The sequence below is a fragment of the Pteropus vampyrus genome, unplaced genomic scaffold (genome assembly GCF_000151845.1).
Source record: "Pteropus vampyrus isolate Shadow unplaced genomic scaffold, Pvam_2.0 Scaffold197, whole genome shotgun sequence".
In the NCBI taxonomy this organism is placed as follows: domain Eukaryota; kingdom Metazoa; phylum Chordata; class Mammalia; order Chiroptera; family Pteropodidae; genus Pteropus; species Pteropus vampyrus.
Genome location: NW_011888978.1, coordinates 836655 through 849061, shown reverse-complemented (window position 1 = coordinate 849061; position 12407 = coordinate 836655). Strand labels below are relative to the sequence as shown.

Sequence of the window (12407 nt, the reverse complement as noted above, 5' to 3'; positions counted from 1 at the left end):
GGGGGCCAGAGGGTCTCCTTCCACCTGGATGTCACAGGTGAGTTCTCACATTGCTGTTTTAGCTTTGATTGCAGGTGACAACGGGACTGCCTTATGTCCAGACAGACCCTGGTGCCCTCTCCAATAGATCTCATCTCTTCACATATCCCATTCTCCCACCTCCCATTTCTATACCCACGGCTGAGCCCAGGGACCTTGGATGGGAAGAGTGTGCACAGAAGGGAGAGGGCCCTTCTTGTATGTCTTCATGGTGTGTCCACATTCAATGTTTGGTCACCTTCCCCAGCACCTCCTCACAACTACCATTGGTCCTGGGCATCTGGGACTCTGGCCCTGTCCAGCACATTAGGCCGAGGTAGACCAGATGTTCCTCACCTGAAGCCGGTCTAGCTGCTCCCACACATTGCCCTCACCCAGACTTATGTGCGGGTTCTCACTATCAAGAGCTGTCCAAATTCATTAAAGCAGAAGAGGAAATTTCAGCCACCTGATACACTTGGGATGCTCCCAAGACGGAACTTGTGTAGGCGAGGTTTAGGGGTTCTGGAACTCTTCCCTCCAGGCATGACAATATGGAAGCTCTCTCTGCACCATATGTAGCAAAGTAGAGAGAGATGTTTGACTGCAGTGTCTGTGCAAAATCAATGAAGAGCAGAGATGGTGGCAGAGCCCCTGTGATGCACACATTCTGTCTGGAATTCTCTTTTCAAAGCAAACCTTTTTTCCTTTTGTCCTTAGTTAGAACGCTCTGTGCCAGGATTACCCTGTGATTGCCCTGGAGTGTGATCTGTGAGTTTAGAACTGAAAAGCAATAGGGAGGTGTGACAGGTCTGTGTCAGGGAGGGGTCTGTGGTAAAGCTGGATGTCATAACATTTACTGCTGGTCACTATGTGTCAGCCTCTCTGGCCAGTTCACAGAGAAGTCTGTGAATTAACTTTATTTTCCTTTTCTCAGGAGGGTTTAACTTTGTATAAGGGTGGCTGTTGTCTCACATTGACTCCTACTTGCCACCACAGCAGTTGTTACTGTATCAGTATGTGAGGGTTTGTAGGTGTGTATAGATGCCAAGACCCCTGCACAGGTCAGTGGTTGGTGTACAGATGAATGAGCTGCTTGTCCCTGACAAGGTGGTCGGGCTGCTCTAGGCTACACAGTTGGTGCAGGGCCCAAAGGAGTTTCCAGGCCTCCTGCTTCCCTGTGTAGTCCTTTCCCCAGTACCGCCCTTTTGACTTAGAGGATGTCATATTCCTGTGCACCCCTCCCTGTCTCCAGAACCCACTCTGGTGTTTGCCAAGGAGCAGCAGGCACGCAGTGAGGTGCAGGCCGAGGCGGGGGCCAGTGCCACACTGAACTGTGAGGTGGCCCAGGCGCAGACAGAGGTGACGTGGTACAAGGATGGCAAGAAGCTGAGTGGAAGCTCGAAGGTGCACGTGGAGGCCAAGGGTTGTGTCCGGCGGCTGGTGCTGCAGCAGGCGGGGAAGGCAGATGGCGGGGAGTACAGCTGCGAGGCCGGGGGCCAGAGGATTTTCTTCCACCTGGATGTCACAGGTGGGTTCTTGGGAATACTAACTTCGCCCTATTTGGTGATGATGAATCAATTGTATTATAGCCCTGGGGCTCTCTCATTAGACTTTATAACTGGGAGGCGGTATGTGGATGGGTGGTTGGGGGGTCTTCCTCTGCACCTCCAGTCATGGTTCCCATTATCAGTGCTCATTTGTGCACTAGGGTTCCTTCCCACGCACCCTTGTCATGTTCCTGCTCTTCAGGACTGTGGCTGTGTTGGGTGCTTTAGTTCTGAAATAGACGAGGCATCTCAAAAGTGGGTTATGTGACTGTGCTTTTTTAAAAATTTATTTTTCAACTATAGTTGACGCATTATATTAGTGTCAAGTGTACAACATAGTAAGTATTAGACATTTATATAATTTACAAAGCAGTCACCCTGATAATCTAGTACTCACCTGACACCATGCATATTTATTACGATATTATTGACAGCATCCTCTATGCTGTATTTACATTCCTGTGGCTATTTTGTAACTGCCAATTTGTTCTTCTTAATCCCTTCACCTTTCACCCAGCCCCGCCTCCCCAACCCCATCTGGCAACCATCAAAATGTTCTTTGTATCTATGAGGTTGTTTCTGTTTTGTTTATTCATTTATTTTGTTTTTTAGATTCCTTGTATAAGTGAAATCATATGGTATTTGTTGTTTTCTGTCTGAATTATTTAGCTTAGCATGATACCCTCTAGGTCTATCCATATTGTTGGAAATAGCAAGATTTCACTCTTTTTTATGGCTGAGTAATATTCTGTTGCATATATATAACACATCTTTATCCATTCATCGATCGATGGACACTAAGGTTGCTTCCATGTCTTGGCTATTGTAAATAATACTGCAATAAACATAGGGCTACATCTTTTCAAATTAGTGTTTTGGATTTCTTCGGATATATGCCCAACAATGGGATTGCTGGGCCATGAGGTAGTTCTATTTTTAATTTTTTAGGAGCCTTCATACTGTTTTTATAGTGGCTGCAGCAGTTTACAATCCCACCAACAAAGCACGAGGTTTCCTTTTTTCCACATCCTCGTGAACACTTGTTTTTTGTTGATTTATTGATAATAGCAATTCCGACAAGTGTGAAGCTGTATTTTATTGTGGTTTCAATTTGCATTTATTAGATGATTAGTGATGTTGAGCATCTTTTCATATGTCTGTTGACCATCTGTATGTCTTCTTTGGAGAGATGTCTGTTTAGGTCCTCAGCTTATTTTTTAATTGGATTGTTTGTTTTTTAGATGTTGAGTTGTATGAGTTCTCTGTATACTTTGACTATCAACCCTTTATTGGATATTATCAGTTGCAAATATCTTGTCCCATTTAGTAGGTTGTCTTTTCATTTTGTTGATGGTTTCCTTTGCTCTGTAAAAACTTTTAGTTTGATTAGTCCCACTCGTTTACTTTTTTTCTTTTGTTGCTCTTATTCAATGAGATATATCCAAAAAATTATTATCCAAAAAAATATATCCAAAAAAATCAAAGAGTTTACTACCTTTATTTCTTCTCAGAGTTTTATGGTTTTAGGTCTTACATTAATTTTTGTATACGATGTAAGCAAGTGGTCTTGTTTCATTTTTTGTATATGTCTGTGCAGTTTCCCCAGCACCATTCATTGAAAAAACTTTCTTTACTCCATTGTATATTCTTGCTTCCTATGTCATCGATGAAGTGAGCGTTTATTTCTGGGCTCTCTATTCTGCTCCATTGATCGCTGTTTCTGTTTTTATGCCAGTACCATGCTGTTTTGATTACCATAGCCTTGCAATATAGTTTGATATCAGGTAGTGTGATACCTCCGACTTCATTTTTCTTTCTCAAGATTGCCATGACTCTTAGGGATCTTTTGTGGTTTCATATAAATTTTAGGATTATTTATTCTAGTTCTGTGATCGGTTTTTTGATAGGGATTGCACTGAATCTATAGATTACCTTGGGTAGTATAGACATTTTGATGACGTTAATTATTCCTATCCATGAGCACAATATGTGCTTTCGTTTATTTGTATCTTCTTTAATTTCTTTCTTCAACATCTTATAATTTTCTGAGTACAGTTTTTGATCTTCTTGGTTAAATTTATTCCTAGATATTTAATTTTTATTGCGTGCAGTTGTAAATGGGATTGTTTTTTTTTTTAATTTCTCTTTATGATAATTCATTATTGGTATATAGAAATGCAACAGATCTCTGAATATTAATGTTGTATCCTGCTACTTTACTGAATTCATTTATCAGCTCTAACAGTTTTTGAGTGGAATCTTTAGGGTTCTTTATGTATAGTATCATGTTATCTGCAAATAATGACAGTTTTACTTCTTCCTTTCCAATGTGGATGTCTCATTTCTTTTTCTGGTCTGATTGCTGCGGCTGGGACATCCAGTACTACGTTGAATAAATGTGGTGAGAGAGGACATCTTTGTCTTGTTCCTGATGTTCAGGAAGACACTTTTAGCTTTTCCCCATTGTATATGATGTTAGCTGTGGCTTTGTCATATATGGCCTTTATTATGTTGAAGTATGTTCCCTCTATTCCCACCTTGTTAAGAGTTTTTTTTTTTTTATCATAAATGGATGCTGGATATTTTCAAGTGCTTTTTCAGCATCTATTGTTATGATCATATGATTTCTATCCTTCATTTTGTTTTTGTGGTTTATCACATTAATTGATTTGTGGATATTGAATCAACTTTGCATCAAATAAATTCCACTTGATCATGGTACATGATCTTTTTAATGTATTTCTGAATTTAGTTTCCTAACATTTTGTTCAGGATTTTTGCATCTATGTTTATCAGGGATATTGGCCTGTAATTTTCTTTCTTTGTAGTGTCTTTGTCTGGTTTAGGTATCAGAGTGATGTTGTTCTCATCAAATGAGTTCAGGAGCCTTCCGTCAACTTCAATTTTTGGGAGTAGTTTGAGTTGGGAAGGTATTAATTATTCTTTAAACGTTTGAAATAATTTACCTGTGAAGCCATTTGGTTCTGGAGATTTGTTTGTTGGGAGTTTTTTGATTATTGTTTTTTGATTTTTTCATTATCTGTTCAGATTTTCTATTTCTTCCTGATGAAGTCTTGGCAGGTTGTATGCTTTTAGGAATCTGTTTCATCTTGGTTTTCCATTTGTTGGCATGTCACTGTTTGTAGTGTTCTCTTATAATTCTTTGTATCTCTGTGGTGTCATTTGTCACTCCTCTTTCACTTCTGATTTTATTAATTTGGGCCTTCTCTCTCTCTTTGATATGTTTGCCTAGAGGTTTATCTATTTTGTTTATCTTTTCAAAGAACCATTCTTAGAGTTCTTGATCATTTCTATTGATTTCTAGTCTCTATTTAATTTATTTCTGCTCTGACTGTGCTCTTTTGGATGTCCCGGTAGCTCCCAGATGCCCTCTCTCAGCACTCTGTGGGGGTTCTCACTAATGAAGGACATTTGAATTTCTTTGAACAGGTATAAGGAGAAATTTCAGCCACATAGTCATACTTGGGAGTATCTCTACTAAACTTTGGATTATTAGTGGTTTTGGTGTTCAGGGACACTTTTTCATCCTTGAATGTGGATATAGAAGTTATTTGTGCACCAAATGCAGCAAAATCTAGATCCAAGTTTTCTTGCAATACATGTGCAAAGTAAATAAAGATCAGAGGATCTGTTGATATGTATCAGAGATATGCACATGTGAGGTCTAGCATTCTCTTTTTGAAACAAATCTTGTTTTCTTTTTGTCTTTAGTAAAACCATTCCATGTCAGAATTCCCCTTGGAGATTGATTTATAAATTTAGACATGGAAGAGGATAAGGGGCTTAAGCTACATGGCACACTTTGTTAAAATTTGATCCCTGTTGTAGAAGCCACTAACTGGTATAGCTGTATTTATGTCATAGCCTCATCTAGTCACTAGTGTGTGTCTGTGCCTCCCTGGCTGGTTCATGAGATATCTGAGGACTAAATTTGTTTTCCTTTCATTAAGTTGGTCTTAACATTAGAGGGGTCAGGTGCAGTACCACCTCGACTCCTAGGAGCCAACACATAACAGTTCGGTTGTATATCAGTATCTAATGATTTGTGGGTGTGTACAAATACCAAAAAAACTATGTATCTTTTAAAAATGTTTGTAAAGAGTACATGACATGTTGCTTTATGGCAATAATTTTGAACGGTTTTGACAAATTGACCAAATATTAGAAAACTATATGAAAAAGTGACAGAAGAAGAAACAGAGAACTCAAATAGTTCTATAACTTTTAAATAAATGAAAATCAGTAATAAAAATATTTTTCATAGAGAAAGGTTTAAGCCCAGTGGCTCTACTGATAAATTATATAAAATACCCTGGAAAGAAATGAGTCCATGTTCATGGAGATTCTTCTAGAGAATAAAACAGGGAGATACACTCCCTGAGTCGATTCATGTAGATAGCATAACACTGATACAAAAGTCTGACAAGTAAAGTAGGGAGAATTAATATTACAGGCCCATCTCTTATCTTCCACAAAATATTGGCAATATCATCTGAGCAATATGTCAAGATGAAGATACACTGTAACAAAAATCATAGTCCAATAATGTGATGTTGTTTTAATATCAAAAATATTAGAATATCGATATAATGCATGACCTTAACTGACTGAAAGAGAAAATGATATGACTTTTCTCAATAAATGCAGAATAAAAGTTTGATAAGTTTTAATATCATAAATTCAGAATAAATGTTTGATAAAATTTGACGTCAGTTCATGCTATAAAATTTTTAACCAGCTATCAATAAACCAATTCTTTATTACCTAGATAAATTGTACCACAGAACACACCAGTTAACATTGTGCTTGAAGTGAAACCATGAAAGTTTTATCTATGAAGTAGGGAACAAGAGAAGGAGGCCCACTGTCACCACTTCTATCCAACATTATATAGCACAGAGGGAGGAAAATGAAATAAAATAAAATGCATAAAAGTTGGAAAAACAGATGACATGATTATCAGTTCCAAAATTTCAAAGATAAATTATTACACTTAGTAAGACTGTTCAGAAAGATAACTATGTATGAATATCAACATACAGAAAATACTTCTGTGTTTATATACTAGCAACAAAGAGTTGGAAAGTGAAATTTTAAAAGATTTCCAATAGCATCAGAAGTATCATGTTTCAATTCCAAATCTAATAAAAGATTCTTAATGGCTCTGTGAGGGGGAAATTCTTGAACACTTCTGAGAAATGGTTAAGAATGTCTAAATAAATGGATAGAAATTCATAGAAGATTCTAAGATATTCATTAACAACTCTAATCCAAACAGATGTTCTTTGTCGGGTATTGAAAATTGACAGGCAGATTTTGTGTGAGTGTTTGCTTTACCAACACCAAGAATTATTATACAGCTACAGTAATGTAGACAGCTGGGTCTTAATGAAAGGACGCTAATCAGATCAAAAGAGTAGACTAGGGATTTCAGAAACAGACCCATCCATGAATGGACTTTTGCCCATCCCCACTTTTTTTTTAATATGGCACCTGCTCAGAGAGTGTTAAAAGAATGGTTTCTTCATAATAGATTTTTGCAATTTAACCATACAGAATAATAAAGTTGGTAACTCACACTGTATACAACCCCAATTCTGGGTGGGTTAGAGACCTTGGGGAAAGAGATGACAACATAAAATTCTTGGATGATGTCCTCAATTGCTTAGAGACTTCAGGGCAAGACCAGATTTCTGACAGAATGCAAATGCACTGACCACCATGGAATGAGAATGACATAAATGACCCCATTAAAAGGAAAAACTTTGATTCATTGGTAGACACCATAAGAGAGTGGAAAGGCAAGTCACACATGTGGAAGAGAAAAGCCTAGCATGTAATTAGAACTCCTAAAAATGAATATGCAAAAGAGAGATGATGGGGAAAAGATTGAACAGTGAAACCACAGAGGGGCAAACAGCAATGGCCAAGAAGGTAGGAGAAATTGCCTCACTTTATGTGTCATCAGGACCAAGCAATCAACTGTTACAGGGGGTACAACTCACTCCCCCAGGTGCCAACAAGTGACAGCATGAAAGCAGCAGAAGGGGAACCCTGGGAACTTGCCTATACTGCGGTGACAATGTGACCTGCACAACCACCAGGGAGATTCTGTGTCCCCTGGGAAGGCACATTTGCATACCTCCTGGCCCTATGGTCCCTCTTCTAGAGGGTGTGTGCTCCGAAGAGTCTTTCACAGTGTCCCCACCTGGAAGGGCCACGTAGGCAGTGGTCAGTGTATAGATGAATATGCTGCTTGTTGCTGACAAGGGGATGGGGCTGCTCCAGGCCACACAGCAGATGCAGGGCCTGGAGGAGTTTCCAGGCCTCCCGCCTCCCTGTGTTACTCCTTTCCTCAGTACCATCCTCCTGACTTCTGGGTGTCACTGTTCCTGTGTGTCCCTCCCTATCCCCAGAGCCCACAGTGGTGTTTGCCAAAGAGCAGCAGGCACGCAGTGAGGTGCAGGCTGAGGCGGGAGCCAGTGCCACGCTGAGCTGCAAGGTGGCCCAGTCACAGACAGAGGTGACATGGTACAAGGATGGCAAGAAGTTGAGTGAGAGCTCGAAGGTACACATGGAGACCAAGGGCTGCGTCCGGCGGCTGGTACTGCAGCAGGCGGGGAAGGCAGACGGCGGGGAGTACAGCTGCGAGGCCGGGGGCCAGAGGGTCTCCTTCCACCTGGATGTCACAGGTGGGTTCTCGCGTTGCTGCTTTAGCTTTGATTGCAAGTGACAATGGGACTGGCTTATGTCCAGACAGACCCTGGTGCCCTCTCCACTAGATCTCATCTCTTCACATATCCCATTTTCCCACCTCTCATTTGTATACCCACGGCTGAGCCTAGGGACCTTGGATGGGAAGGGTGTGCACAGAAGGGACAGGGCCCTTCTTGTACGTCTTCATGGTGTGTCCACATTCAGCACTTAGTCAACTTCCTCAGCACCTCCTCACAACTACCATTGGTCCTGGATGTCTGGGAATCTGGCCTTATCCAGCACATTGGGCCAAGTAAACCATATGTCCCTCCCCTAAGGCTGGTCTAGCTGCTCCCGCATGTCTGCCTTCACTCAGCCCCATGTCCAGGTTCTACTATCAAGAGCTGTCCAAATTCATTAAAGCAGAAGAGGAAATTTCAGTTACCTGATATACTTGGGATGCTCCCAAGATGGAACTTAGGTAGGCAAGGTTTAGGGGTTCTGAAACTCTTCCCTCCAGGCCTGATGATACGGAAGCTTTCTCTGCACCATATATAGCAAAATAGAGACGTTTGTCTGCAGTGTCTGTGCAAAATCAACGAAGAGCAGAGATGGTGGCAGGGCCCCTGTGATGCACACATTCTGTCTGGAATTCTCTTTTCAAAGCAAACTTGTTTCTTTTTTGTCTTCAGTTAGAGCGCTCTGTGCCAGGATTGCCCTGGAGCGTGATCTGTGAGTTTAGAACTGGAAAGCAATCAGGAAGTGTGGCAGGTCGCACTCGGTCGATCAGGCCAGATGTCACAGCATTTACTGCTGGTCACTATGTGTCAGCCTCTCTGGCTGATTCACAGAGAAGTCTGTGAACTAACTTTATTTTCCTTTTCTCAAGAGGGTTTAACTTTATATAAGGGTGGCTGTGGTCTCACATTGACTCCTGCGTGCCACCACAGCAGTTGTTACTGTACCAGCATGTGAGGATTTGTAGGTGTGTATAGATGCCAAGACCCCTGCACGGGTCAGTGGTCGGTGTGTAGATGAATGAGCTGCTTGTCGTTGACAAGGTAGTGGGGCTGCTCTAGGCCACACAGCTGATATAGAGCCCAAAGGAGTTTCCAGGCCTCCTGCCTGCCTGTGTAGTCCTTTCCTCAGTGCCATCTCCCTAACTTAGAGTTATCATTGATCCTGTGTGTCCCTCCTTGTCCCCAGAGCCCACAGTAGTGTTTGCCAAGGAGCAACAGACATGCAGCGAAGTGCAGGCCGAGGTGGGGGCCAGTGCCACGTTGAGCTGCGAGATGGCCCAGGCGCAGACGGAGGTGACGTGGTACAAGGACGGCAAGAAGCTGAGTGGGAGCTCGAAGGTGCGTGTGGAGGCCAAGGGCTGCACCCGGCGTCTGGTGCTGCAGCAGGCTGGGAAGGCGGACGGCGGGGAGTACAGCTGCGAGGCCGGGGGCCAGAGGGTCTCCTTCCACCTGGACATCACAGGTGAGTTCTCCGGATGCTACTTTATCTTTGTTTTCAGGTAGCTTTGTTTCAGGTGATCATGTGACTAATAGCCCCAGGGGACCCTGGTGCTCTTTCCATTAGACTTCATAACTTCAAGTTTCTAATTTTTCTACTTACTGTTTTCATGCCTGTGGCTAAGCCAAGAGAATTTGATGCGGATAGTGTGTGTGGAAGGGAGAGAGTCCTTCTTGTTCACACCAAGTGATGGTTCCATGCAGTAATGCTTTATTACATGTTCCTAGCAGCTTCCCTGAGTCCTTCTGGTACTCCCTGGTATTCAGGACTCTGGCTGTATCTGGTGGCTGGGGTTTGAGGTAGACCATCCATCTCTTGTCTGCAATATGTGGACATGCTTCGATTAAATGTTTGGTAGTTTCCACATCCTGTCACTTAGCATCATGTGAGAGTTCTTGCTAGTGAGAGCTGTTGGAATTTCACTGAACCGAATTAAAGGGGTAATTTTGGCTACCTAATCATACCTATAATTATCTCGAAACTAAAATTTAGTATATTATAGTTTTAGGTGTTCAGGGAGACTCATTCCTCTTTTCACTCCATGTACCAAATCTAGATCCATGTTTTGTTGTAATATTTGTTTCCCTTTGTCTTCAGTTAAAACATTTTATGTCGATATTCTCATTTAAGTTTGATTTGTAAATTCAGAAATGGAAAAGAGTATATATCAGATACTACATCACTTCACACTGTTAATTTTGAGTTCCTCTAGTAGCACCCACCACTGTCTCATAAAACAGTCTTTATTTCATGGATTTTCCATAATGGTTAGTGTGTCTGTTCCTCCCTGGCTGGTTCCTAGGGAAATCTAATAACTAAATTTATTTTCCTTTCATTAAGAGGGTATTAATGTCAGAAAGCAGTGGCGGCCAACCTACAATGGGCCCAGGTGCCAACGCATAACAGTTTGGTATTATGTCAGGATATAATGGTTAGTGGGTGTGTATATACACCAAAAACTCACCCTCATCTTCGTCAAACATTATTGTAAGAGGATATGACAAATTGTTTTATGATAATAAATTTAAAAAGTTTGAACAATTTTGCCAGTTCTTACAAAATTATATCATAAGTGACACAAAAGAATTAAATCCCTCTAATAGTCCTATAATCTTTTTTAAAGCATTTTTTATTTCCTATAATCTTTTAAATAATGGAACCATAATAAATAACCTTTTCAGAGAGAAAAATTTAATTCCAGTGGCTCTACTAGTAAATTATATGAATGTTCAAGAAAGAAGTTGTTCCACGTTTGCGGAGATTCTTCTAGAGGTTGAAAGAAATACAGTCTTCAGATTGTTTTCTGTAGATAATATGATATGGATATCAAAATATGACGAGAAATGAAACAAGAGTTAAAATTACAGGCTGATCTTCTATAGGTATCAAGGCAAAATGTTAGACAAATATTTGCAAGCTGAATTCAGCAATATATCAAAAAGATAATACACTGTGATGGAAGTCGTGGTGCCAGAATGCAAAGCTGGTTTACCTTTAGAAACATGAGGAGATCAGTATAAAGCATGACGTTAACAGATTGAATTAAAAAAAGATGTGATTATCTCAATAAATGCAGAATAAAACCGTGATAAAATTTAATGTTATAAATCCAGAAATAATGTTTGATAAAATTTAGCATCAATTCATGCCATAAAATTCTTAACAATCTATAAATAAGATTGGCCATCTTTAATTTGATAAATAGTACTACAGAAGATATCAGGTAACTGCACACTTAACAAGAACCTTGAAAATTTTGCCTTTGAGATAAGAGAACAACACATGAGGTCACTGTCACCACTTCTATGTACCTTTTTACCACAGAGGAAGGGGGAAAATAATATGAGTTATAAAAGTTGGAAAAATAAGTGGAATTCACAGATGGTATGAATACTAATGCAGAAAATCTTAAAGATTATTAGAATTAATAACAGTTAAGAAAAGTTACTGTGTAAAAAAAATCAATGAGCAAAACCATTTTTATGTCCACGTACTATTAACACAGTTAGAAAATGAAATTTTAAAAGATTTAGAATAGCATGGAATGTATCACATTTCCAGTTCCCAGTTTAATAAAGCTGTATATGACATCGATGGAGGAAAATCGTTAAACATTTTTGAGAGATGGTAAAGAAGATCTGAAGAAATGGATAGAAGTCTGTGGAAGACTCACATATGTTCGCATCTGATCAAAATTCAACAAATATTTTTCTTTGGGGGGTTGAAAATGGAGAAGCAGATTCCAGAGGCCGAGCAAGTAGAGCCAGCATGCTCTTGAAGAAGATCCAGGTGTGAACATGTATCTATAAGATATCAAGAATGATCAAAATGCTACAGTAGTAAAGATAATGGGGTCACAGCCTAGGAACAGTGATTAAATCAAAAGAAGAGCATCGTGAGCTCGCTAGCAGGGCACTGAATGAATGGACAGCCTCTGCTTGTTTTTAAACATCTAGCTCGTGTGGACAGTGAAGAAAGGATCGTCTTTTTATAAGTGGTGATTTCAACATTTAATCATCAAAAATATATACACGGTTGACCCTTAAACAACATGGGAGTTAGGGACGCCAACCCTCATGCACTCAAAAATACACAATAACTTAA

General features: G+C 40.3%; 1 protein-coding gene across 1 annotated transcript in view; it reads left to right on the top strand.

The window, feature by feature from the left end:
• Positions 1-12407, top strand: part of OBSCN (obscurin, cytoskeletal calmodulin and titin-interacting RhoGEF) — a 141327-nt gene that overhangs the window by 47940 nt on the left and 80980 nt on the right. The window contains 2 exon segments of the mRNA XM_023537737.1: positions 8006-8281; positions 9492-9767. Coding sequence (XP_023393505.1) covers positions 8006-8281; positions 9492-9767 — 552 coding nt within the window.